This window comes from Notolabrus celidotus, chromosome 5 (assembly GCF_009762535.1).
Source record: "Notolabrus celidotus isolate fNotCel1 chromosome 5, fNotCel1.pri, whole genome shotgun sequence".
Classification (NCBI taxonomy): Eukaryota; Metazoa; Chordata; class Actinopteri; order Labriformes; family Labridae; genus Notolabrus; species Notolabrus celidotus.
In genome coordinates this window covers 38,551,481-38,579,016 of record NC_048276.1, presented here as the reverse complement: position 1 = coordinate 38,579,016, position 27,536 = coordinate 38,551,481, and the positions used below count along the sequence as shown (strand labels likewise).

Below are 27,536 nucleotides of genomic sequence, written 5' to 3'. Positions count from 1 at the left end.
TGGCTGAAATAAATACACAGATTATTGTTCAACCTTTCAGTGCTTAGATACTCAGAGAATCCCAAATATAGATTTCATCTAGTGAGAAAGACTGAGCATGGAAAGATGCTTATTATCTTTACGATGTTGCTTTATTAATACTAAATTGATAAGCACAAATAAAAGTACTAGAAGTAAAACTTCACTACGCTCCCAACATGCAGGCCTGCTGGTCCTACCTAAAGTCTCTAAAAGTAGTATGGGAGGTAGAACCTTCAGTTATCAGGCCCCTCTCCTTTGGAATCATCTACCAGTCAGGGTCCGGGAGGCAGACACCCTCTCTACTTTTAAGAGTAGGCTTCAAACTTTCCTTTTTGATAAAGCTTATAGTTAGAGCTGGATCAGGCTTGGACCAGCTCTTAGTTATGCTGCTATAGGCTTAGACTGCCGGGGGAACTGGCACACTGACACACTGGGATCCTGTCTCACCCCCTTCCCCCCACTTTAACTCTCTCTGTCCCATTAAAGTTACTAACCATAGACCTTTCTGGAGTCCCTGAGCTCCCTTGTCTCGTAGGTTCCTCTGAGCTGCCGTAGACGTCCTCCTGCTGTGGACGTTCCAGACTCCAGCTGATACGGACGTGCTGGACTCCAGCGGCAACAACTACTACTACTCGTCTCATCACAGCCTGCTGTGAGCAAAACCTAGTGCCACAATAATCACAATATCAGGAGACGACAGAAAATATTTACTCAATCCTCCTAACAGTGTGCAAAAAGATCAAATTATATAGAACTCATTTAACAGATTTTAAAATGCATGCTGTTGGAAAATGATCATAATTCCTAGACTACTTATAGACTATAGTTTTACACCAGGGCAGGACATTAATGATACAAAGAAAGATCTATTAGAGCCTTGAAATGATGAGATTGAATGTAGAGCCTTTGTTGAACAAGCTTTAATTTTACAGAACATATTTGTACTTCACATCGGTCTGTGAACAGCCCTCAATAAAAAAATTGTGCATTAAGATATCATCACAGGGGACATCAACACGTCAAAGCAGCAACATGGAGTAAACTGATAATGGATCCTTCCCATCCCACGCTTCCTGGAAGCACAACTTAAAAAGGCAATAAATGAGTGAGTCCAGTCTTCAAGTTGAATATATCTGTAAATATCGTTCTGAGAACATCAAGATGACAGTTTGTAGCATGTCACAACATTCACCCACGTCCGTCCACAGTGTTGGTGAAATCCGAAGTTTCTCAACACAGAGAGGTGAGCGTGATGTTAAACCTTTAGAGAACACAGAACCAGACATGTTTCAAATTTCAAAACAGAACATTTGGAGTTTAAATGCAGAAAAGCAACTGTCAACGTTTTCTTCAAATCTGCTGAGGACATGCACTTTCATTACAGACATAAAGGCATTTTAGAAACCATCCCCAAATAATCACAATCATATTCCTCCTGTTAACAGATCATAGCTTATGCTGCAGAGGAGACAGATCACACACACGATGTCTGCTCTGTCACTGTGGGTGTGTTTGAGGACTGGACACGAAAATCTAAAATCAGTTCTGTAACTCCTGGCGGTCTTCAGCGCAGTGTGGCCCACTGCACATGCTCAGTAGTGTTCCCCTCACTCGCCCTGCTCACGTTTCCCCTCAGCTTATAAACTTTTCTTTGGGATCAGTTTTAAAATGCACCTCCTCCATTGACCCTGTCCTAGATGTGGGCGGCCGGTCTACATTTTATAGAGGTGCTGATTGGGGGAAGGTGTTTCGTGTTTTTTGTTGTAGTGCCACAACTAGCCACTAGAGCAGAGGACTAGTAAGGCTGCAGCAGAATCCATATCTGTTAATACATCCATGTCGTCACATGGCAACACTTGTTAATTGTTCACTACAGGAGTTTACACAGTGCTGTTCTTTCTACTGTGGGTGTAAGGCCTTCATAGAGAGCATTGTTATCTTATCATTCATGGTTCATGGATCTGATTCACAAAGTAAAACATTTATTCAATTTAGACTTCTAGATCTGTCAGGTCACAGCAGTGGGGTTTTAACAGACTATATTTGGCTTGACTTCATCGGGCGTCACAGGAGATGTGCAGGACAAACAGAACATTTCCCCAACAAGGTTAAATAGAGTTGGAAGTAAACAAAGTTACCTGTTGTAAACAAACCATCACCCCCCCTGAAGCACTGAGGCTAGAACAACAGTAAACAGTGTCAATCAAGATTCCTCTGTCAGTTTGAGTACGCTAACTTCACCAAACACAGCCTCTGATTGTTCACACTGCAGCTTTAAGGATATGTAAACTCCACGGTCCAGAGGAAGTCACAGGAAACCAGGGACCAGCTGACAGGAAGATAAAAAAACAGAGAGGCCATAGCTGGGTGAAAAGTGTTAATATGTGGGTCCTTCTGCACCCCAGTGTAAATCCTCCTCCATAAAGTCTCCCTGCTCTCAGTTCTGCATGGCACAAAAGAAAAAACAGATCTAAATAGGTGTATACGGTCCAGCTTCACTTCTTCTTCTGCGGATCCCAGTTCCAGATCTGAGTTACTCCACATCCATCCAGTATCTCCAGGTTTTATAACAGCCGAGGGAAAGGGGCCGTCTCTGCTTCCTCCCTGTTGCTCAACATCAGTTGTTATGGCAGCAGGAGTAGAAATACGAGTCTTTCTTCTGGCCGAGGTCGACGCTGTTCTCTTCTGTTGAAACAGACAAAGTGTCGCATTAAGCAGATTCAGAGTTCATGAGGCCGACTTTCTATAAAGTTGAAAGTCTATTAAAACATTGTTCATAACACAGAAACACTTTGATATTTTGGTTTTTAGAAAGATAAAACAAAAATAAAATCACAATGTGTTCAGGAGTTACCTTTGGAAGTAATTATGGGAGATTTTTGAGCGATTCAGCCAGTTTCCTTTTATTAACTGCAGCTAAGCTAACTAGCATTTTAGCCTTATCCTGAAAGCTCTTCCTTTAACTTGTGGTGTTCCCAAAGGATCACTTCTAGGACCACAATGTTCTTAAATGTCTAAATATTTCAGTAACACATCATTCATTTCCTTTGCTGTGTAAATAATATACAAATACAGATGACTTCAACAAACTGGATCTCATCAGGTCTCTGGGTCTAAAGAGCTGGTTGGATCAACACACATCCACCTAAAGTCCTTTCAATCTGCTTTCCCCCTCCCTGTATTTGTAATGTTTGTGACAGCCCTCTTCCTGCTGGAGCAGCATGTTGCTTTCACAGAGGAGGTCTGTGTATTTGATGTGAGGTATAATCAATTAAAAGATCATGATGAGATCTTTACAACAGTCCGTCCACAGAAACCTACGACACAGGCTTTTATTGATAGAGGTAGAGTTAATGAGCCGGTTTGAGATGCCTTCAGTAGGTGTGTGTGAGGAACTCATGATGCTTCATCAAATTGTATTTAGACGGTCAAATCTTTTGAATCAGGGAGGCTGGATCTGATCGTTGATTAGTAAACAACTATCTGAATTCACGTTCTGTTTGGACGAGTGTTCTGGAGGTGGGTAAGTATGGAGCGCTTCAACTGTTCTCAAAAACGTATTTCTTAATCATCAAATCACTTTGCCTTTCATTGAGTGAAACAGGAGACACTTTTGAGAAAAAATGTCTGAAAATTTGTTGTTTTGTTACATTTTCTATTTAAAGATCATTAAAGCCATGTCGTCTTCACAGTAAACAATCTCAACAAGGAAATGTCTGCCAAACCGGATCGCTGACGAGTTGTGGTCTCTGTGTGATATTGCTCTCTCCGTCACACAGACATGTGCAGGTAAATCAAAGTGTATAAAGCACTCACCTGTCATGTACTCGAAGGCAGTGCTATTGTAGTCCTCAGCAACTTTCTGGAACAACTCATCTGTGAAGCAGAGGAGGAGTGAGGCTGTCAGTTTGCATCTGTTTATTAACGCATCATGATCTCATGAAAGGACACAAGTCCATTCAGAAAACATACAACAACTACTTTCCAACCCACAGTATGCTTCATAGGGAACATACTAGTGACACACTGGGATCCTATCTCACCCCCTTCCCCCCAACCCCCTCATCACTTACTTTAACTCTCCCTGTCCCATTAAAGTTACTAACCATAGACCTTTCTGGTTCTGCTCGAGGTTTCTGCCTGTTAAAGGAAGTTTGTCCTCTCCTCTGTAACTAGCTAAATACTGTGAGGTGTAATGCTCATGGTGGATTAAGGTGGGGTCAGACTGAGTCTTATCCTGTCTTGGTGTTGGGTCTCTGTTCATAATTTGACATAGAGTGGTCTAGACCTGCTCTGTTTGTAAAAGAGTCTTGAGATAACATTTGTTGGGATTTGGTGCTATACAAATAAAGATTGATTGATTGATATCAACTACAAAAACATTCACTGTGATTTATCAGTGTTGAAGCACACACCCTGAAGAACTGTTTTGGACATTAACTGCACCTTAAATGAAAAAAGAAAATATACATATATATATATATATATATATATATATATACACTAGCAGTCAGAAGTTTGGACACACCTTCTCATTCAATGGTTTTTATTTATTGTAATTATTTTCCACATTGTAGATTAATACTGAAGACATCAAAACTATGAAATAATCTGGTTTTACCATAATCTGGATTACAACAGTAGTCAAATAGGACTATCCATTGTGTACTAACCCTACCTCTGAACAACACAACTGATGGTCTCAAACACATTAAGAAGGCAATTCTACAAATGAACTCTTGACAAGGCTCATGTTCATTAGAAACCATTCCAGGAGACCACTTCATGAAGCAGACTGAGAGAATACCAAGAGTGTGCAAAGCTGTCATGAAGGAAAAAGGGGGCTACTTTACAGAATCTAAAATATAAAACAGATTCTGCTTTGTTTAACACTTTTTGGTTGACTGGTAGTGTATGTTTAGATTTTTTTTTTTAAAGCTGCTTGTGTTCGATTAATCTTTTTTTTATTTGAATTTTTTTGAATATTAAGGGCAATGAGCAAGAAAGAATACAAAAACAAACATAAATCTAAATAAATTCATCTTTTTCATAAAGATTCAGGTGACACATGCTGTATGCATTTTTGTTTTCCTGGTCCTAGAAGCTGAACATGCTCTCTGTGAGGTACAGGAACAAGACATGGCCATAAAAAGATGCTTTCCTGAGTGGATTTAAGTGAGCAGCAGACCCCGAGGATTACTACAGTATACCCTCTGCTGAAGCTGAACATTGAGTTCATTTATTGTTGTTTTATTTTGATTACTTTGATCAATCTGAGGGGCGTTAAGATGGTTAAACTCTGAGAGTCTGATGGGACCACGCCCCAGGGTTATTTCCTGTGCAGTTAAACAGTCTATCTGGTAACTACAGTTTCAAAGACGTTAAGAAAAGAACCCATCCTTTGTAAACATCCTCTGTGTCCTACATCCTCTTCTCTTAAAGAGGTCTTTATGTCTCAAGTTGACTTCTATCTTACACACTGCACTGTTTCCTTTTTCACAATCCTCTCAGAGTTACAGAACTATCCCCAGAGAGCCACCGCTTCAACATTTCTCTCCTTAGCAGGGTTTAGAGGAGTGCTCATCAACATTTTTTCATTTTATACAACCACTGAGAAATATGTTCTTTAATAAACTACCATGAAATGCATGAAAGCAATCAGTTCAAGAGGAATGTTTTAATACGTCAAACCTGATTCTGCTCAGACTGAGAGACTGTCCAAGTTAGATGTTGCACACTTTGAGTCTGATGTTTCTTGACTCAGTTTCTTCATATCTCTCACTTGCTTTCAACATTTCGTCCCTCTCTTACAATAATCCAAACTCAAACTGAAGACACATCTCCAGTCTCAGATCTGATGTTTCCAGAGTTCTGAGGGAAACCCAGTGTCTCTGTGGACAGACCCGGGTACAGACAGCTGTGATCAGTGTGTTAAATGTGGCCTTCAGATGACTGATGCTGTGACTCACCAACATTGTTTCCTGTTTTACTGGAGGTCTCAAAATGCTGTGCGCCAATCTCTGTGAAGGAAGCCAGAACATGAAGGTTAACTCAGGCGGAGGCACGAACTTGCACGCTCTGTTTATGTTGGAGGTCTTACAAATCCTACACCGGGCTCAATGATTCTTAGTATCCTTTAATCGTGGTCAGGACTATTTCAGACATCGGTGATGTAGTTATTCCCACAGCAGCATAATCTCAGAAAGTTCAATGTAACAGGAAAACTAGTTTCTTTTCAGCTTAATGGATTAACCCTCACCCAGTCACTCAGACAAAGTAATGCCTCACACTTTTTCCCTTTTCACTGTTTCCAGTCGTACAAAAGTAACACTCAAAGGACTGATTCATTCAACAGAAGCAGACTGGGTCCACAGAGGAGGAGGAGAAATGGACGGATGGAGGAACTTCAAATGATTAGAAAATGAATGAATGATGAAAATATCAATATATTTAGATTCCTGCTAAAATAATCTCTTGTTAATTATCAGACAATGCGCCTCCTGGATGCTGGAGCATGTCCTCTAGTGCTGATGGAGTCTGCCTCAGGTCTGAAATAAACAGTTCCTGATCAGATCTAGACTTTCATTTGATCTACTCCTCTTTCAGGTCTGAACTCTGAATTGTTAAACACAGACGCAGTATAGAAAGTATTCACACCTGCTCTTTGTTTTGAGTGATTTCTCATCAGCTGTCATTTGTTACAAACACTCACAGATTCATCCACACTGTGGGATTATGAACCAGCTTCAAACACTGCAGACTGTTCAGGTCACACAACTACCCGGGGATGTCATGAGAAGGCCTTCAGAGTTTTTCACCTCTCTTACTTTATTTTCAGTTCTTCAGAATGTTTTCCTCTCTGTTTCATTTTGCTTTCTTACTTTGTATTGCTTTCATTGTTGCACTTCAGCTCTCTGTTCTCAGTGTCCTCTCAGTTATGTTATTTGGGTTAATCGTCATATTGACTATGCCCTTGTGTCTCACGGTGTCAGGCCATGTTAGGGTTAAGTTCTATAGAGTAACATATTTTTGCATGTTTTTGCAAAAAAACGTACAATACACAGTGCAATACCATTACCACGTTAACATCATTGTATACATCTCCTTCATTCCCAGCACTTTTGTACATAGGTAATTCTAACTAATCTGTGCTTCTGAATATACTTAGAATTACTATTTAATTTAATTTAATTTAATTTAACTTTATTTTATTTTATCTTATTTTATTCTATTTAATCTGATCTATATTTTATTTTATTTTATTCATATTCATATTCATATCTTATTATATTCCTTCTTCTATTAATATCTAACTTTCTTTCATACTGTTTATAAGAGCTCTGTAATGCCTGAATTTCCCTCCCCGGGATAAATCAAGTATTTCTGATTGTGATTGTCAAAGCTCACTGCACGCTCATATTCTAAAAGAAAAAGATTTGTCCACTTTAAAGACAAAGTGCTAAAGTTCCAGGACAACATGAAGATAATATAGGTTTTAAGCTTAAACACTGAGTCAAATTCATAGACTGTATAAAATATGGACGTAGAATCTGACGTCACCCATCTGTTTCTGAAGAGCTGTTTTGAGACCAATCGGCTGCAGCAGCCATATTGCTTCTGTGGAGCCAGTGTGACGTAAAGAGGCGGAGTTTGAGCCTCCTAGCCAACAGCTGCAGTGTTCCCACAGGCAGCTGTGCCTCTCATTGGAAGACTAGTAATCTCAATATCTTTGAAATTGCCGCTTTAGAAAAAAATTCACCCCCCTCACAGTGAGAGGACATCAAGAAATGAGCTATTCAGACTACACTCATCTTTTGAACCAGACTGTAAACATGTTTATTAAAGCTGTAAAGATCGTCTTTTTCCCATTCATGTGTATGTGACTTCTGGTGCTTCCGGAGCCAGCCTCAAGCGGATCCTCGATGAACTGCAGCTTTTAACACTTCCGCATTGACTCATATTTTTAGACCGGAGGTTGCTGCTTGGTCAAATTAAGCACAACAACTACAAACTGTAGGGTCATACATTTACAGAGTGGAGGATTTTTTAAAGCAAAAACACCCCAAAACTTCACTGTTTCCTTTAAATATGATGATCTTTTCTTTTTCTTAATCTTTAATGATAGAAAACAAACTAGTTTAACAACCATGGTATTTTGTGATGTGTTATTGTGGTATTTATCCCTGATTCATAAAACATAAATACAGCAGAGTTAATCTTTCTCCCTGACCCCTCACTGACATGACAGGTGAGGGTTTGTATCTGCTCGTCTTCCTTTCAGCTCATCCACACTTCATGAATGTAACGGATGTAAGAACCATTACAGTGACGAGTAAGAGTCAAAGGTTACCTTCAGCGAAGTCCTGAGCATCATGGAAGTCGATCTGACGCAGGCCCCGATCTCCTACAACCAGGTCGTTCTTAGTGCCACACAGGTAGATCTTACAGTGCTGCAGACACACACACACACGCACACACACACAAACATGTTTTTAACTTACACTTTGAAGTTATACTTCAACTATTAAACTGTTCAAACCTCTGGAAGGTGAGTTAAAGTGTGTTCAGAATACAAGCAAACCTCCTTTATTACCAGCCAAAGGAAACAATTGGAAAAGAAGCTCTAACTTAGAGTGAATAGAGAAAATCTACATCATAAAAGTCTATTAGTGCGTCCCTGTACACATTCAGATCTGTCCGTTTCTTTGCATCAACCAAGAGGAAGACAAACATTACCTTCCAAAAACGTGCTCAGCATTTGGTCTCAATACATCTTCAGAAACGACTTTGTAATAGTAATGAAATGATGAATCTTTAAAGATGTATTCTCTTGTGATCTTTTCATCAGATATTTTCTGCTTTAAATCCAAACATTGTCACATTTTTAGACCACAGTGTATTCAAGCTAACTTTCTTTGTGTTCAGATGATGTTCTGCATGAGAGGAGATTTTTCTCCTACTTGTCTTTCATTGTTACAGTTTTTTCATTCATAGAATTAGGGTATCAAAATTTAAAATTAGCTCTGTACCAAAACTTGGGTATCCATTTTATATGAACATAACAACCATTTAGGCTGCACAGAGGCCACAGTGACACACAGCAGGGAACAGGACAACACATCACACACTTTGACCTCTGCAGCTGAAGTGGAAAGAAGCCGTGAAGTCACAGAGCAGGGAACTGTCTCTAAGTAAAAGTAATAATTATTAATAAATAAATAAATAAATAAACAAATCTAATAATAAATAATATAATACGTCTTTATGACAAAAGGCTAGGTTACATTAACTCCAGAAATGCTCTCTTACTTCCTCACAGTTCTGCAGCTCCTTCACCCAGAAGCGAGCTCGCTGGAAGCTGCTGCTGTCAGTCAGATCTGAAAGACAAAGAAAGAACAAAGCACAGCTAGATTTAGTCACCAGCATCAGTCTGCTATCGTTTCTACAGATGTGTTATGTCTGTTAAATATCACATCATGCAGAGACAAGAAGGCTGATATTCAAACATCATCATCCATAGAAAACATCCAGACCATGTCTTCACATTTCAGAGTTTCTGAGACTCTCATGAAACTCTGATCACATGACTCCAACAGGGTCTAAATGACTAAAAGAATCAACCCGCCCTGAACACGACACAGAATCAACAGAATGGGAAACATTCATAACATGAAGCTTTGTGAGTAATACACTGGGAAATGCCATCAAGCTGTTTCCTTAGTGACAAAGTTCCTCAATGTGGAAAAAAACAGAAACACAGACAGATCAAAAAAACTGCATGGAGCAATAAAACCAGGACCTGATAAAGGATCCGGTTTCAGTTCTTTTAGCACTCCAAGCACACGGAGGAATAAATCTAAGCATCCTTTAAAACCTGCTGAAGCTGATCACTGCAGCTCCTGAGTGGACATCATGTCCTCACTGAGACAGCACTGAACAAACTGAAACCTTACACTGGGTGACATTTAGAGGAGGGGCATGTCATCTGCAGCTCTGCTACTGTGGCAGCTAAACAAAGAGTCTGAGAGGAGTCCACTGAAATGTTAAAACAAGGAGAGCAGGGAACATTTTGTGAGCTGGATAATGAGCTGACAGCATCCATAAAGAGAATCCAAATACAAGAAGCGGCAGCTGCAGAAAAGTCTGTTACCTGTTTAAAATAACACAAAACATGACCACCTCATGGACTCTGCTCTATATGCACATCTGAACGGATGTGTAGAGAGGGAGCGAGAACAGAGGTGGAGGAGAGACAGAGAGAAAGATATGTAGATCAACAGATGGACATGGATGCATCAGTAAAGAGGGGGGTGAATGGAGATAGGTACAGATTAGACAGACAGACAGACAGACAGACAGACAGACAGACAGACAGACAGACAGACGAGTTCAGGGTGAACTATCGATCCCCCCATCAGACTCTCTCCTGAAAGATGTTTAGAAACAGTGGTGGTTTACCGTAGCAGACGATGGCTGCTCGGGCTCCTCTGTAGTAGATTCTGCTCATAGCTTCATAACGCTCTGATCCTGCCGTGTCCTGAGAGAGACAGAGGAAAGAACGTCTGAGCTCATCTACAGGAAATGAAGACCGGGTCAAAGAGGAAAAAGAAGACACCAGAGTGCTAACTAACTAACTGCTGTCTGTTTGACTTTATTTGTTTTTGTACATAGTCCACATTCCTACAACCCCCCATCCAGGCTTTAAACGCCCTGTAATCCTCTGAGGGGAAACCTCTGTGGCTCAAAGCTAATTTGCCCACACACCTATAAAGCTCTGGACTGCTAAGAAGATAAAGAATGGGTGGGGAAATAATAATAAAGAAGAGTCATGTCTTTTTGAATGTCTTTAAAGCTAAAGTTACCTTCATGAATCATTTTAGTGAGGTTTTTTTTGGTAGCGACTCCTTTTTGTTCTTGTAAATCCTCATAAACTGAAGAGCATCCAGATCAAATGAAGCTAATTCAAACAGACTCTTACATTAACTTCATCCTGAGTGCTTTAAGCTATACCAGAACTCTTGGTGGAAACATACATGAAAAGACCCCAAATCTTTTGTTGTTCCCTCCTCCTTCCTCTGATCTGTGAAGATGGCGTCCTCCTTTGAAAGGGACCCAATCAGATGTAGATATCTAAGGCTAAGAACTACCATGTATTTGGGAAAACCTGCACAAAGCCTCTCCTGCTAAAAGCCTCATCATTTCCCTCAAGTGATGTCTCTGGATTTAACCGAGTCTGAAGACTACCAGTCTGAAAATGAAGACAGTCTGGGGGCCTGAAGTCTCAAAGAAGTCAGCTTACTGGATCTTATGGAGCCCACTTCTCATCTCTGATTGAAGCTAGCAGCTCAAGGCTACACTGGCAGCTAACAGGGACACATACCGAATGTTGCATTGTGGGTATTGTAGTCTGCAGGTTTTAATGAGATAATTGTATCCTTTTTTAACTGTCTGTCCAACAAAGTAAAGCGTTCCATGTGAAGTCTGTGTAGAGCTGGTTTCATTTTTAAGCTGCTGCACACGTTTCCTCCTGAAAGACCATAAACATGTCGCAGTGTTGGGCTTCCACTGATGCATGTTTTTAGGCTTTAAATAATTTAGCACACAGACTCAGAATGAATATCAGGCACATCTAACTCACCCATATTCCCAGGGTGATCACTTTCTCTCCCACCTGGATCGGTTTGGCAACAAAAGCAGCTCCGATAGTCTGTCAGGGAGAGACAACAGGTGCAGAGAGGCGTCAGACACGGGGATGGGGATGTTGGGAGTCCCTGCAGACTGCAGGTTCTCTCAGTCCTCCCCTAATAAAATCAGCCCATCACATTCTCCTCTGCTAACATGGAGCTTACACTGAAACTTGCAATGAGTCTGATTGGGTCACATTTTAATTCCAGCTGGCAGAGTTTGTGAGGAATCAGCAGTTTGTTTGTTTGTTTGTTTGCTTGTTTGTTTGTTTGTTTGTTTGCTTGTTTGTTTGATTAGAAAATAAAGACTAAAAGTAGACAAAGATCGTTCGTCTGAACTCGTGTTAGTGCTGTTTTTGGTTTCAGTGATCTAAGCTCAGGGAATATAAACATCTGGTCATACAAACATGTTAAGGTTGTTCAACATTAATCCCAGCAGCTGTTCATACAAACACTTTCACACACACACATCAGTCCTCTCTCATTTTCCTGCTGTTTATGGTCTCAGTGGATTCTCTAGAACTACCTGTCTGTGTGTGATGTGTTGATGGCTAAAGAAGGAGACCTTCAGTTATCAGGCCCCTCTCCTTTGGAATCTTCTACCAGTCAGGGTCCGGGAGGCAGACACCCTCTCTACTTTTAAGAGTAGGCTTCAAACTTTCCTTTTTAATAAAGCTTATAGTTAGAGCTGGATCAGGCTTGGACCAGCTCTTAGTTATGCTGCTATAGGCTTAAACTGCCGGGTGAACTGACACACTGACACACTGGGATCCTAGCTCACCCCCTCCACCCAACCCCCTCATCACTTACTTTAACTCTCCCTGTCCCATTAAAGTTACTAACCATAGACCTTTCTGGAGTCCCTGAGCTCCCTTGTCTCGTAGGTTCCTCCTCTATCCCTCTTTTCAGACCCAACTCGGTGGAGGCAGATGTCTGTCTAACATAAGTCTGGTTCTGCTCGAGGTTTCTGCCTGTTAAAGGAAGTTTTTCCTCTCCGCTGTAATTAGCTAAATACTGTGTGGTCCAATGCTCATGGTGGATTAAGGTGGGGTCAGACTGAGTCTGATCCTGTCTTGGTGTTGGGTCTCTGTTCATAATTTGACATAGAGTGGTCTAGACCTGCTCTGTTTGTAAAAGAGTCTTGAGATAATGTTTGTTGTGATTTTGTGATTTTGATTATTAGTATATGTTTACAGTTAGGGCTGGGCGATAATTCCATAACGATAATTATGGTGATATAATTTTACTCAATATAAATATAACAAATGTTCCATAAAAAATGTATATAAATAAACCTGTAATTGCACCACCCAACCACTTGAAAGGGAGGTTAACACCCAACATTAGACAGACGAAGAAGACTGCATTGAACAGCCAATCATGTTGCAGGGTTAGAGGTAGGCGGGGCTTAAAGGCATTTGGAGAGGAATGTAAACACAGTTGGGACGAGCCACAGCGACACTGAAGAAAATTCAAAACCTAGCAGCTCAAAGCAGAGTCGTTAGTCTGACACTGAGTCGACTCTGTGTTAACTATTAACTTCATACACTTCATTAAATCTACTTTCAGGATGTGGGGACACTGTAAAAACCCCAAACTAATAAAGTGTTTCTGTCTTTTTTTTAGTAAACAAATCTCATCAGACTTAATCTAAGCCACATTTTCTTTACACATACAGACCCAAAGTTCTAATTTTAAGTCTGGAGTCCAGATCTTCTTACACTGGCACAAACTGGAGTTATTTATTCAAATGATTGTAATCGTTTTGAATGGTTGTTTGTTTTCTGATATGCCTTAGACATGGAATCTAGTGCACTTTTAAAGTAGTGTGCTTTCACTCCTATGTGTTCTTTCATGTTACATCTGTTTTATAATTCTGCATGTCATGATCTGATATCTCACTGGCTGCAAAACAAATTTACCTACAGGTACAAGTAAAGTAACCTGAACCTGAAACCTGGAAATGACTTATTGTAAGATCTTAAACGCCAAAACTGAGGTCTGAATTCCTTGAAATGAGTAAAAAAAATATGTTCCAATGGGGTAAGAAATCTTTACTTATCAAGTTTCTTGATTCTAGAATTAAGTCTTCATTTTAGAAAGTTCGGAAGTACATTTTTCTTACCCTAGTGGCAGAATTTTCAAGCAATTCGGGTCTGATTTTTGATGTCTAACATCTTAAAATTAGACACTTTTCTGGATTTGTTGGTTTAATATGGCTTATCTGAAGTCCGATTTTGTACCAGAACACGTGCTTAGTTTTGAGTCTTTGCAGTGTAAATAAATCAAGTTAGCAAAATAACCACAACCTAAGAAAAACAAGAATCTACAAACTAAAACTTCACAAAAATCTCATCTTCCATTAAAGACCTGCTTCCTGTTAGCACCGTCAGAAATGATGGATTCAAGAAGTTCATCAGAAACTAAATCCAGATACAAACTAACAGACTGTCTGGTTTCTTAAACTTTCACTCAGGAACAAAAATCTGACTTCAAGTTTAAATGAAATATATTGTGCTATTATTGTGATAATTATCAATATCGACTGATGTTAAAAAAAATATTGTGATAACATCTTTTTTTATATAGCCCAGCTCTATTTACAGTAATCCATAACATTTCTGATTGCCTGCATAGGTAATAAAATGTATTTTATATTAAAAATGTAAAGGCTGAAGGAGTCAGGGTATAAGAGTAATCACTGCAGCACTTCATGCAGAGTTATGAAAACATGGTGAACTCTCAGACCGGACACATGACAGGCATGCTTCATACGCTTCAAATCTGACACCCAAGAAGAAATGTTTGTTTAATGCAGAAACGGCTTTATGATATGCACTGAAACATCACTGCAGCCCTGGTTTTTAATAAGTCATTTTATGGTCAATATGATCATAAACTTCAGCCTCTATGACCACACTCTCCCCGAGGGTCTGTGTAATAATACCGTCTTTCATCTCTCTGCAGCGTGTAAAGAGCAAATCAGCAACGGCCTGACATGGAGAGAGGAGCAGAGCAGCTGACACTCACGTTCTGATAGGGGCCGACCAGGAAGCGATGGTGAACGTATCTCTCCACCAGGCTGGTCTTCCCTACGCTCTCCTTTCCCAGCATCACCACTTTGGCGTCCACACGCATTGCACTCATAGTAACTGAGATGAGACGAGCCCGGGACGAGACCATAGGGACAAAGAGAAGACAGGGGGAGTTAATGTAAACGCTGCTCTGTGTGCTGAGACAGTAATAGAGGAAATAAACAACAACAGTGATGTCATAAATACTTCTTCACTTTGGTAAGAACAGAAACTGTATCTGTATACTTCATCTCAACATCTCCATCAGTATCATCATTAAATCTGAGCAGGAATAATGTATTTCTACACATCAGGGATCCAGTGAACTACACAGTCACCTCTTCATAACATTGCTTCATAGATCTAAAGATTTCATACTTGTGAAACCAACATGCCATCACCACAATGTAGTGTTTCCCTTATAACTGTGACTTAGGACTGTCATTAAAGAATACGTCAAACTGAGGGTACCAGCCTTTTGGAGGTGTTAAAGTGATCTTGTAATTAAAGAAGCAAAACCACTGTGGAGACTATCACAAGTAGAAGTGTGATCACTTCAACCTTTTTATCAGTTTGAATAGTCTGCAGAGTGTTTCCTTGAATGTTTAACCTTTCTTTATTTATCTTTTTCACAGATATGTTGATTAACATTTTGTTAAATGCAAACAACACAAAACCAAGACAGTACACAGACAGTGACACACAACAACAACAACAACAACAATAATAGTACAGAATATATTCAAATTGAAATGATATAGAGAAGTGTATACAAATTGGTATGTATAAATAAATAGCAAAATAAAGTAAATAAATAAATCAAATAAAAACTAGAAAAATAAATAAATTGTCATTGGTCAGTCTGCCGCCCTCAACATCACTTTTGAAAATTGCCAAAATAGGTAATCACCTAATCAGGGATCTCAGAGAGGTCCAGCTCCTGCAGATACTTAAAGAACGAGTCCTACATCCTGTGAAGTTCCCTCAGGGAGCCTCTCTCACCTTATTTTATAACATTATACAATGTACAATGTACTGTCAGTAACCAGGATAACGGCCCTACTTAGGACCCTTTGTGACCACCTGAACAAACCCACCACTGTTACAGGCTTATATTTCCTAACACTTCCCCAGTCTGGTAAGAACTGAAGAAGCCTTTGGGAGGAGAGGAGACACGTCTTCACCAAGTCCAGTTACCTTACGGATCAAGCTTTGAATTATCTGATTACTTATTTCTGTGTTGACGCTCAATAGAAGGAGTAAATGTTTCCTAATAATCTGATATATGCAATTGGGTTGAAGGTAGCTGTGAATAAGCATTGGATATAAATACTTTGTTTCTTCTGTAGTGAAATCTTTGACTATGACAGGAGCAATAATCATTATGTAAGCTGTTACTACACCACTACTAGACCACTGACTGTCTTCTGTTGTTTGGGTTCTTCTATGTCTCAGCACTTTGTATCCCTTGTTTTAAAGGTTTTATATTTATCAAGTTATTATCAATAATAACATCTAATAGGTAAACAAAGTATTTACATATTGTCACCTGCCACCAGCCTTAACTGCTCTAATGAGGCCCCAACACTCCAATGAGTGAGTGAATTAAAGACAAACCCAGCTCCCACTTTCACTTTGTGGTTTACTCTGTTTACTGTGAGTGTGAGAGCTGAGAATCACACGGTGTGATTTCATCCTGTTTAAATGCTGCTTTGCCTCGTTACCCTATCAGTGACTGTTGTATTAAACAAACCACACACATAAAGTATCCTGTAACATAAAGTATGTGGTTTCCCCCCCTGAACAAACCTGTCATAACTGTTAGCCTCACAGAGACGTTAGCTTCTGCTTGATCAGGGAGGTCCCAGCTAACCTAGCTAACTTCACACCAAACACAAGCTCTCAGACTCACCTGCTGGCTATCTGGACTCAGAAACTCTGTGTACACATCTGATCCTCTGGGAGCAGGGGCCAGTCTGGGGCTGTCACCCGAGTCTAACGAACCTGTCTTCAAGCACACACTGTAACAGGCAAACTGCTTGTCATCTCTGCCCAGCCTCGCTCCGCCGCCGGTGAGTGGCAGCTCGCTGGAAGCACACGTTACTGCCTCTGTGCGCAACGGAACTCTTCAGTTAACGTGTAGAACGGAAGAGATAAGATGAGGAACCGGAGGGCTGGAGCGAGCTGGATCCGCTCAAACCCTGTCAAGACAGCTGACGGAGATCAGCTGGTCGAGGTCAGAGCTGTCAGACGGTTCTGAGGTGGAAAACACTCCTCCGAGCTTTGTTTGTTTGGGTGGGAACCAAAACGCGACAGAGCCTCTTTCCAGGACCGGAAGTGCCCCGGTTTCACGGGACACTGCCGGATGGAGCTACCGCAGTTTCTATTTTTCTAACTTAACTTTCATTTAAATACTGAAATAGTAAATTAAACAATATGCAGTTAAAGTTAACAATAAATAAAAATATATATATATATCATCACTGTCATACCTCATATTGTTTTAATCAGAAACGTGACACACATCTTTTCTAATGTCAACACAGGCTAAATGATATGTCTATATTTAAGTATGAAGGTGTTCCATGATAAAAACAAGAGGGGCAAACATTCACAGTACATTTCATCATTTCAATAAAATTATACTACTTCAGTGCCCCACTGTCGCTCATAGACTGTAAATAAGGCTGTCGCTCTGCACAAATAGCTTCTTATAATATACTTTTCCAAAGAAGGCAAACAAGATAAGGGCATCCTGGGGCACAATGGCCTTTGAATAATTACAATTTTCCATCTCCTTTGATTTTTGATAAAATACAAAAGTTGTAACAAGCATTTTCGGCAGGCATCTCCATTGAAGAGTCAGTAAGTATATGAACTATAACCCTTCATGAGCAGTAATCACATTTGCAGCTCTACACTTTAACTTTCTCACGTCTTGTTTTCTCCTCAGGTTGGTCATACAAAGGTTTTCAGATATCCTCACATTTGTTTAGAAACTATTGAAACTGTGGAAGATTGAGGAATCTAACACTTTTAATTATTGGGGAAGGTGAAACCTCTCCAATACAATGCATGTAAATGTAGACTCAATATGAAGATAAAAACTAACAAACACAAAGCATTTTTATCATTAAAAAACAATATAATATGAGTTCAGAAGCATATATTACATTTACAATACATTAATAAAATGATCATAAAACACACATATAAAGAACAGGTATTAGGGTATCTGACCTATACAAGAGCACACTCACACTGTTCAGATTAAAAACTATATTATACACAGAGGAATCAATAATTAATTAATTGATCCAATCAAGAGCACTTATCACCAAGAGTTGTTTTTGTTTTGTTATGTATTCTGTAACAAAATTGTGTTTATGTAACTGATAAGTTGATCAACAGAAATAGACAAAAGTTCTGATAAACAATTCTGGTATTTTGTCATTAAAAGAGTAACAACACCAAGACAAGCAAACACAGTTTACCATCTACCAAGAGAAGCGAAGCAGGAAAGGTATATATATACTGTGTGATATTATTAATTTAATAAAATAGTAGGAAGTATAAATATGCTTAGATACAAACATTTATGGTATAATGTAGAGTGGGCAGGTTATTATAGCAGACTGGAACCCTGCCAGGGTGAACAGGACCTCAATGGGAAGAGGAGGTGTCTTGTCTCACTCTGATGGGGTTCCAATGCCACTTGTAATGTGGCTGCTTATTGCTTATAAGAAATCAATGATTAACATCGACTATTTATTTGGAAATAACTAAACTGATTTAAAAATCTTCCAGTGAAAATGTACCGTAACACTTGCAGTTTGAGCTTCATCCATAGATGTTTTGCTCTGTAGACTTCTTAAGCTTACTTAATTGTTATTACTAACATTAAACTGAAGGTGAAGTTAAACCCTTACCATATCTGAACTGGTAACTCTCAAGCTTTAAATCTGTTAAGTTTTTTCCAACCAATTGTGGACATGACTACAGTGAATCCACCAGAGAGTAATTCCAGCCCCGCCCTTGGTAACAGTGTCTTCTTCTTAACAACTGTCTGCTGTAGAGAAACAACAGACTGTTGCTAAGGAGTAATGACCAATAAGAATACAGTATTTAATTATGCCATGTTATAATAACTAATGAGTCAAATTATGAATGTAATATTTGACAAAAGTGTTACCGACCAATACCGACTGATGATAATGGAAAGAAAAGATAGAACTAGAGAATAGTAAAACAGTTATGCACATTATGATAATAATAATAATAATAATAATAATAATAATAATAATAATAATAATAATAAAGTTTATTTATATAGCACTTATCAAAACAGACATTACAAAGTGCTTTACACCATAAAAAGCCAACAATCATAAAACAAAGCATGAAAGGGAGACACATTGAACTAGCAAGACAATTTAATGGGAAAAACTTAAAGGAACGGGCTGAATAAAAGAGTAAAACATAAACTACTAAAAACAATTAAAACAATTAAACAATTAAAAACTAGTAAAACTACGGAAGAGGACGAGGGCCACCAGAGAAATTTAAAAAAATTTGATTTTCGAGAAAGAAAACTCGAAATTTACGAGGTTGATTTCTCACAGATTTACTTCTTTAAAAATTCGAAATTTGGAAGTTTTTTTTCTCGAGAATCTACGACTATATAAAATCGGAAATATTCTGTTTTTCTCGAAAATTCTAAGTTTTGTATTTCTCAGGTGGCTCTAATATTCTTCCGTAGTAAAACAAAGAAATACAGAGGAGTGAATAAAGACAAACACACAGTCTATGGACAAACATGAATAAAAGTCAAATAAAAACAAACGTAGAATCATGGATAAAACATAATGTTACAATGAGGCCTTCAGATAAAGACATGTTTCCAGCTGGGATATAAAAGCAGACTGTGTGTGATGTTGCTCTCTGATTATCTCCTCTCCTGTTTTCTTAGACAGTGTGTGAGCACTGTTTTTTGGCACGCTGCTGCTTCTGGAACCTGATTGGTCGACACAGTGTTCTATGCCCCCGAGGCTGCTGCTGTGATTGGTGGAGGCTTCATCAGCTCCACCAGTCCCACCCAGCTCCCAGTCACGGACAGAGAGAGAGAGAGGACCCAACATGGCTGAAGCGGAGGGAAGCGAGCTAACTTCTGGAGGGATCTTTCAGGAGATCTTCACCTCCCCTTTGAATCTCACGCTGCTCAGCCTGTGTCTGTTCCTGCTCTATAAGATCTTCCGAGGGGACAAACCCCCGGAGCTGGGCGAGGTGGAGCCCCCGCTACCCAGACTGAAGAAGAGAGACTTCACCCTCGCAGACCTGAAGCCCTACGATGGTCTGGAGGACCCAAGGATCCTCATGGCTGTCAACGGGAAGGTGTTCGACGTGACCCGGGGCAAGAAGTTCTACGGACCAGGTACGTGAACGTTACCGGGCAGAGCTTTGTGAAGGTGTCGGTTCGACCTGTTCCAACCTATTTATACAGTCTATGGTTCCAACCGTTCCAACGTCCATCTCTGGGACAGACGTCACGTCATAAACGGCAGCCTGCCCGAGGCGGCCGTTTGGGCTAACACTCTCTCTTTCTCTTTAAGTCTTTTTACTGACATAAGTATTAAATAAAAGTCTCCATAAGTTCTATCTGTTAACTTAACGACTGAAACTGGAGGCGACGCCACACCCCCTTCAGTTAGAGAGCTAAGATCCCGTTTCACAACAGAGACTGGATCCTTGGAACCAGAGATCGTCTCTGACTGCAGAGGAGTTACCCGGTGGTTTAAATCATATATAAATATAAAGATAAATCAAGTCATTTGATTCTGGAAGAACAATTAAGAGTTAAAAACAACAAACAAAAAAGACAAAAAATAAATCAAGAAAAGTATTAAATACTATCACATGTTTGGTGTCTGTTTATATCTGTGTGTGTGTGTGTGTGTGTGTGTGTGTGTGTGTTTGTGTCTCCAGTGTTAGTTAACATAAGAGTTGTATGCCTGTGTCATTGTTTTCTTTCCTGTAGTATTAGTGTTTGATGTGTTGTGTCTTACGCTCTGACTCGGGCCAAAAGGACAGTATTCTATGATCTTTTATTTGTCTCCTGCAGAATCTGGGAGTATATCATTAATCAAACTAATAATTCAGCCGGCTCCATGTTTCAAGAGTAGAGTGAAAAGTGGAAGGACTGGCTCCCCTGAAAGACTTGTCTTAATTTGTAAACTCTGCAATAAGAATCTGCAATGTCATGCTTCACAGTGACGTTTCTGTTTCCGGGAAACCCTGACAGTGTGAGACCTCTGTGTTTTTATCAGATCTCAGGCCGTTACCTCTGCTGCCTGTAACCTCTGACCAACATGATAACTCACTCTGTCATGAACACTCTGCACAGTGCACAATCAACCCTGAAGCTTTAAAAACCAAATCTGACTGATCACAGAGAACCAGCTCTCTGTGCCCTCATCATGTTATTATGACTGCTTTACTTTAGATTCTTAATGCTAAACAAAACTTAATGTCTCAGATGTGAAGTACTGTCTTAAAACTAGCTCCCATTTAAGAGCTTTATTTTTAAAACAGCTTGAATAAACCCTGATTTTCTATTTAAGTAGTATGGATGAAAGCATAACAAAATCGTCTCTCTTCTTTCTATCCTAATGCAGACTAAATGCCTGTCTGTTTATTTTCACCTTCCTAAAGACCCCTTAAAACAGGGGTTCCAAAACCTTTCAGCCCTCGACCCCCAAAATATAGGTGCCAAAGACTCGTGACCCCCACTGTCCCTCAAAGTGATTTAATGTGTCTTCATTTAGCTGGTCTGCAGAAAATGACCCTACCTATATGAGCATGTGTCTGTGTTTCCTGTGCTGTTATGAATGAACCTGCTGCTACTGATGCTTTTGATCATTAACTGTTCACTAACTCTAAACTTAGGAGTCACCTGGAAACAAAGAAAGGCAGGAAACTCATTACATTTTATATTTTAAAGGTTTTATTTCAAGGTTAGCTACTATTTTTGTTGATATTTTTACTATGATGGGTAAAATGTGTTATTTTTTGATAACTTTTGTCATTCAACTTATTTTAATAGCATTCTTTCAGTATTTCTTTGTTCACCAGAAGTTAACAAATTATATATATATATAAGTAACACAAAACCAACAATGAAGTAGAACAAATGAAGCAAAGTGTGGGTCGGGACCCCATACTTTGAGAACCCCTGCCTTAAACCATCTGGATGAATAAAAGTCTGCCTGCAGCATTCACATAATGACATCAGGAAAAAATAGTTTCATGATGTATTTTTTGAATTAAAAGAGTAATTATGTTATTTGACCTGTGATGTGAAAGGTTAGCAGTGGTGTAGAATAGGTCAGTTCTAGCTTGAGATCAACATCAGGGTACCTGAGAGAAACTCCTCTGAGAAACTTAATGTGAAACATCGGTCAGCTGTCCATAGATTAGGGCAGGGGTTCCCAAAGTGTGGGTTTGGACCCCCTGAGGGGGTCGCAATATCTATCAATCATTCAATCAATCAATCTTTATTTGTATAGCGCCAAATCACAACAAACGTTATCTCAAGACTCTTTTACAAACAGAGCAGGTCTAGACCACTCTATGTTAAATTATGAACAGAGACCCAACACCAAGACAGGATCAGACTCAGTCTGACCCCACCTTAATCCATCATGAGCATTGCACCTCACAGTATTTAGCTAGTTACAGCGGAGAGGACAAACTTCCTTTAACAGGCAGAAACCTCGAGCAGAACCAGACTCATGTTAGACAGACATCTGCCTCGACCGAGTTGGGTCTGGAAAGAGGGATAGAGGAGAATAAGAGAGAGAGGGAGCGGTGATAGTGATGAGACGAGTCGTAGAAGCTGCTGCCGCTGGAGTCCAGCACGTCCGTATCAGCTGGAGTCTGGAACGTCCACAGCAGGAGGACGTCTACGGCAGCTCAGAGGAACCTACCTCTGGGGCACACAGCCCCCAGAATGTTTTTCTCTTTTTTTAGTAATCTAAAATCACATATTTTACCCAGAATTGTAGAAAATATTGTCAAAGATAACGGTTACATTTGAAATAAACCTTGCAAATAAAAATGTTGAGTTAGTTTTCTGCAGTTGTATTTGTTGCTGGATGACTCCTGAGGTCAGGGTTATTTAACAGTTCATTAACAGAAGCATCATTAGCAGCAGGTTCACTCATAACAGCACAGGAAACACAATCAGTTTGAGGGACAGTTGGGTCGCAAGTCTTTGGCACTTCTATTTTGGGGGTTGTGGGCTGGAAAGTTCTGGAACCCCTGGATAAGTGTACTGTTGTTGCTGGTGTACTTTGAAATGACTTGTTGTGTCTTCACTCTCCTGCAGAGGGGCCATACGGAGTGTTTGCAGGCAGAGACGCGTCCAGAGGTCTGGCCACGTTCTGCCTGGAGAAGGAAGCTCTGAAGGACGAACACGACGACCTGTCCGACCTGAACGCCATGCAGCAGGAGAGCCTCTCTGAGTGGGAGACTCAGTTCACAAGTGAGTGTGTGAGATGTGACGGCATCAAGTTTAATACCATGATAACTGGTTATATCACAAATAATCGTTATGGTTAGTGGTGAAATGTTTTTTAAGTGTTTTAATCATCAACCCTCTCTAAAGGAACAATACACCGTATGACGATGGTGGACTCTGCTGAATCCTGAACTTTAGATGAAAGTTAAAACAGATTCTACTTATCATAGCTTGTGTTACCACTGAATGTATTTGAAACGTGTTGGCGTGTGTTCAGATTATTTCATCACCAGCTCTGTGAGCAGGTTGTTGATTTAAAACAAGAACTAACCTTTAGAGCGTGCAGGGCTTCATTTAAATAAACACACACTTGTGACTAGGATGCACCGAAATGAAAATTCTTGTCTGAAACCAAAAATGAGGAAACCAAGGCTGAAAACCGAAACCCTGAAATAAATGATTATGCCAATTATTAGTACCTTTAGTGCATTTCTGGCTCTGACTGTGTACTAACCTCACTAACATCAAAGATCTCATTGAACATATCAGACAACGAGGGTGCATGCCCCTCGTCTGGTTCAGAGGGACCAGTCCTTTTTTCTGCGCTCTGTTCTCCTTCTCCTGCACTGTGTGCTTCTCCACATCCAAATAGATCTCAGTGAAACGTGTGCTGACAGACTCTAAGAGTGTACTTGTCATTGTTTGCACACCGTGCTCTTTCTCAACCTCTTTGCTTAGAAGATGCTTTAGTGCTGCAGTTAAAGGAAGAACAGATGCAGACATGTTGGTCCTTATCCAGACAAGCGCGGACTGGCCACCGTTTTTGCTCGTGTCATCACAACATTCTGTTTCAGCCGTGTTGTTTCGGTGATAAAAGTCTAAAATTTTGGGTGGCTCTTAACTTGACTCCCTATCTAATAACGGATTTGAATTAAAGCTTTAATGGTCTTTCTTCATTTTCTTTTTCTGTCATTTCAGCGAAGTACGACTACATCGGTAAGCTCCTGAAGCCTGGCGAGGAGCCCACAGAGTACACAGACGACGAGGAAGGCAAAGACAAAAAGACGGACTAGGATAAGAAAGTGACTGAGAGGGAGACGATGAGAGATGCCTTAATGTTTCTGTGAAGTTTGACGCCTCGTGTTAACACCCCTCAGAGAAAACATGCACACATGCATTCTGATATTTTTGGACCATCACCATCCTGACTGAATTCCATGTTTGAGATTCGAGAGTAAAATGGCATTAACACTTATATATACCCTGTACTGATGTGGAGCCGTATAGTTGTGCTTGAGTTCAGTTAACTTGTTCTTAGACTGATTTATTGACGGACCAATCCAAGGATCTAATGAAACGATGGTTAAACGTCCTGTAGGTTAAAGGTTGCTGCTATCAGCAGCTCTGTTGTATACTTTAATATCACTGATAATGTTATAGCAGGTTGTACACATTCCCTCCATCACTACAGTCGGCTCAGCTCTCATCAAAATGAATAATCTCAGGAAGTTCTGTCATTAAAGATTAACAGAACTGCATTAAGGGACAGGAGCTGGAGCCAGAGGTTAATTTACATAAAAACCTGGTTTGACTATTAAACCTGCACCTGGTCTGATCACAGGTCTCCATAACTCTGCTCAAACAACCTGAGACTCACACACTCATCAAACAAAAACTATCCTATAAACACAAATAACTTCAGTTTGACACTGAGCATTTGAAACGCTTGAACAATCCAACAGAGGTGTGTTCTGTTAGTCTGCTGAACAACATCTCTGCAGTCAGCCAGCATACCTCATCCAGGGAAATGTAAAACTAAGTTCATTTAAAGTTGGACTAAACTTGTATGGAGCCCTTCAATCGTGTTAGATGATATGTTATGTGTGCATAATATTTATAACTGTGTTATAAATGTATAAGCATCTTTAGTCATTCATTCAAATACTGTGGCAGTGGCAACATAATAGAGGGACAAAGGAACCTATACACAGCGTATTTCCACGGATGCAAAATTTACTATGCGATACTCAAGTCCTGCAAAGGTGATCATTTGTATCTTGTGAGCACAAGATGAAAATGATCAACCGATAGGATGTCAGGGGCTTAGTAGATATCAACTTGTATCCACCAAAAGACAGAAGTATCTCACTTTGAAATGTAGGAACGTCGTGATGTTTAATCGACCTATTTGAAATTGAAACTTCATTAGTAAATGCTGCTCAGACTTTCATCACCTGCTCCATGTTTCTGTTTTTCTGCATATTTTCTAACTCCCCTCAAACAACGTGAGAAGTGAAAAGTTAAGAGCCAATTTCAGAACAGTTATTAAAATGAAAACACAGGGCTGTGATTTGCTATAATTTCCCTTTAACAGCACTTAAATCAGATGAGCAGATGTAAAAATCCTCCAATGTTGATGCTGCCTTCTCAGAAACTCTGATACAGCTCAGTTTCAGTACCTTTTCACAAGTAACTGTACCAGCTACATCTACCAGTTGAATCATGTTAGGCTTTCTTCTCTTTTATATGAAGTTTTGTACATGACTAACACAACAAGATGACAATGATGTACAGATATTTGTAACATTAAACCCTTCTTATCTCAGCCATCACCAAAAATGATGCGTCTGATGTTTTGTACGCTTTAGTTTTTGAAGACTAAAGCTCAACATGACAATCCACTCTATTCTATCATCATTAAAAGTCAAGGATTACATATTTAATATCCACTAATTTCCTCTTATCAGTAAAACAAATATACATATAGTGTAGTTTTAGTGTCTGAAATGTGTATTTGTGTCCTGTTCTTTACACAGGTTGAGTTCTGTCCGGTGTTGGACTGAAGGTCAGGAGAGTAATGTGCAGTGATTCTATAAAAACTAAATCTTAGTGCAGAAATGATAAAAAAAAAAACACCCTTTCACATGAAGTACTGTTTGTGTGGTGTTCAGTGCTGAGGTTTATGACTCAGGAGGATAGGAGACATGTTGTAAAGTTCACTGCACAAAGATAAGGCATCACATGGTGGACTAAGAACAAACCAACGCTGGCTCATTTTAGAAAGGAAACTTTTAAAACCGCACAAAACTGTGAGCATCAGTTCTTCCTCCTCCCATCAGGTGGTTTGTTTATAATCTTTACCACACTACATCTGTCACTAAAATGGATCATACATTTGTTGTGAGAGCACAGTAACAGACAGTTTTCGACTTTTTATTTGGTCCTATAAAACTCAACATGTGTACCACACAGCTGTGGCTCGTCAGCTTCCTGCCAGGCTGTGGTGACAGCATACAGTTTGTCATGTTCTAATTAAAACAGCTCAATATGACACTTAAACATGAAGACATTCATATAACAAAACCTTTCAGAATCAGTATTATACCGGTCCAAGGTTTACAAGACCAGCACCCTTTTTGTCCACAAATCTGATTTGCAGAAACTATTAACCCATAAATAAAGTTAAATAAAGTTAGTTATTTAATTCAATTCAGTTCAATTCAATTCAAAGGGCTTTATTATCATGAAAAACATACATTGACATTGCTAAAGCTTAAGTAGAAATAAAACACAAAATTACAAACAATTACAGAATATTAAAGATTCAATGCTAAACTAACAGAGCTGTGTAGTTTTACCTTCTTTTTTTAAGTAAAGTAGAAAGAAAATATATGAATAATATTAATTATAACAACAACAATAATAATAATAATAATAATTACAACAATAATAAATAATAATTTGTATCTGACTGTATTAAGCTTTGCTGTGTTGTATCATCTTTGAATATTGTTTCATGACAAAGCTAAAATGTAGCTTTAAAACAGATTAAACAAGGGAACAGTTTCATAATGCTTGTACAACACAAACTGGTTGTTATAATAAGACTGTTGTAATCCTAAACATTTTTTTTGTAATTAGTAAAGAGGAAAGAAAACATGACGCCTGTCAGCCTTTCATTAACGAATATGAAATGAAACATTTGAGGGGGGAGTTGGATGAATAGCACAATCTGTTAAAATATGAGCAGAGAAAGGCTTCATGCTGCCTCACTGTTCATACAGCACTAACAGGTAAATCCTGGATCTGTAATCCTTGTATTTGGACTCAAAACCCACCTATTTGAAAAGGCTTTTAACACAATTAAATGATTTTTCTTGTTTTTTTTTCTTCTTTTTGCTTCGCTTTCCTTTGCTTATCTGTTGTATAAATATTTTTTGTGTAGTGTCTGAGAGAAACTTG

General features: G+C 39.4%; 2 protein-coding genes across 2 annotated transcripts; one reads left to right on the top strand and one right to left on the bottom strand.

Moving 5' to 3' along the window:
• Nucleotides 1-919: 919 nt before the first annotated feature.
• rab24 (RAB24, member RAS oncogene family) lies at nt 920-17,109 on the bottom strand. The gene is made up of 9 exons (XM_034684619.1): nt 16,692-17,109; nt 14,736-14,857; nt 11,660-11,728; nt 10,480-10,558; nt 9,331-9,398; nt 8,372-8,471; nt 5,991-6,041; nt 3,838-3,897; nt 920-2,706 (listed from the first exon to the last, which is right to left on the bottom strand). The coding sequence occupies exons 2-9, from the start codon at nt 14,850-14,852 to the stop codon at nt 2,639-2,641; spliced, it is 612 nt and encodes a 203-aa protein (XP_034540510.1). The 5' UTR covers nt 14,853-14,857; nt 16,692-17,109; the 3' UTR covers nt 920-2,638.
• Nucleotides 17,110-19,811: 2,702 nt separating this feature from the next.
• pgrmc1 (progesterone receptor membrane component 1) lies at nt 19,812-25,899 on the top strand. Its single transcript, XM_034684620.1, has 3 exons — nt 19,812-20,210; nt 23,163-23,318; nt 24,273-25,899. The coding sequence occupies exons 1-3, from the start codon at nt 19,916-19,918 to the stop codon at nt 24,365-24,367; spliced, it is 546 nt and encodes a 181-aa protein (XP_034540511.1). The 5' UTR covers nt 19,812-19,915; the 3' UTR covers nt 24,368-25,899.
• The last annotated feature ends 1,637 nt before the right edge of the window (nt 25,900-27,536 follow it).

Coding starts and splice junctions, on each gene's coding strand:
- rab24 (XM_034684619.1), bottom strand. CDS start 14,852: ATGAGTGCAATGCGTGTGGACGCCAAAGTGGTGATGCTGGGAAAGGAG. Junction 9,399..10,479: donor AGCAGCCATCGTCTGCTACG/GTAAACCACCAC, acceptor TTTGTCTTTCAG/ATCTGACTGACAGCAGCAGC. Junction 3,898..5,990: donor TAAAACAGGAAACAATGTTG/GTGAGTCACAGC, acceptor TCTGCTTCACAG/ATGAGTTGTTCCAGAAAGTT.
- pgrmc1 (XM_034684620.1), top strand. CDS start 19,916: ATGGCTGAAGCGGAGGGAAGCGAGCTAACTTCTGGAGGGATCTTTCAG. Junction 20,211..23,162: donor CAAGAAGTTCTACGGACCAG/GTACGTGAACGT, acceptor ACTCTCCTGCAG/AGGGGCCATACGGAGTGTTT. Junction 23,319..24,272: donor GTGGGAGACTCAGTTCACAA/GTGAGTGTGTGA, acceptor CTGTCATTTCAG/CGAAGTACGACTACATCGGT.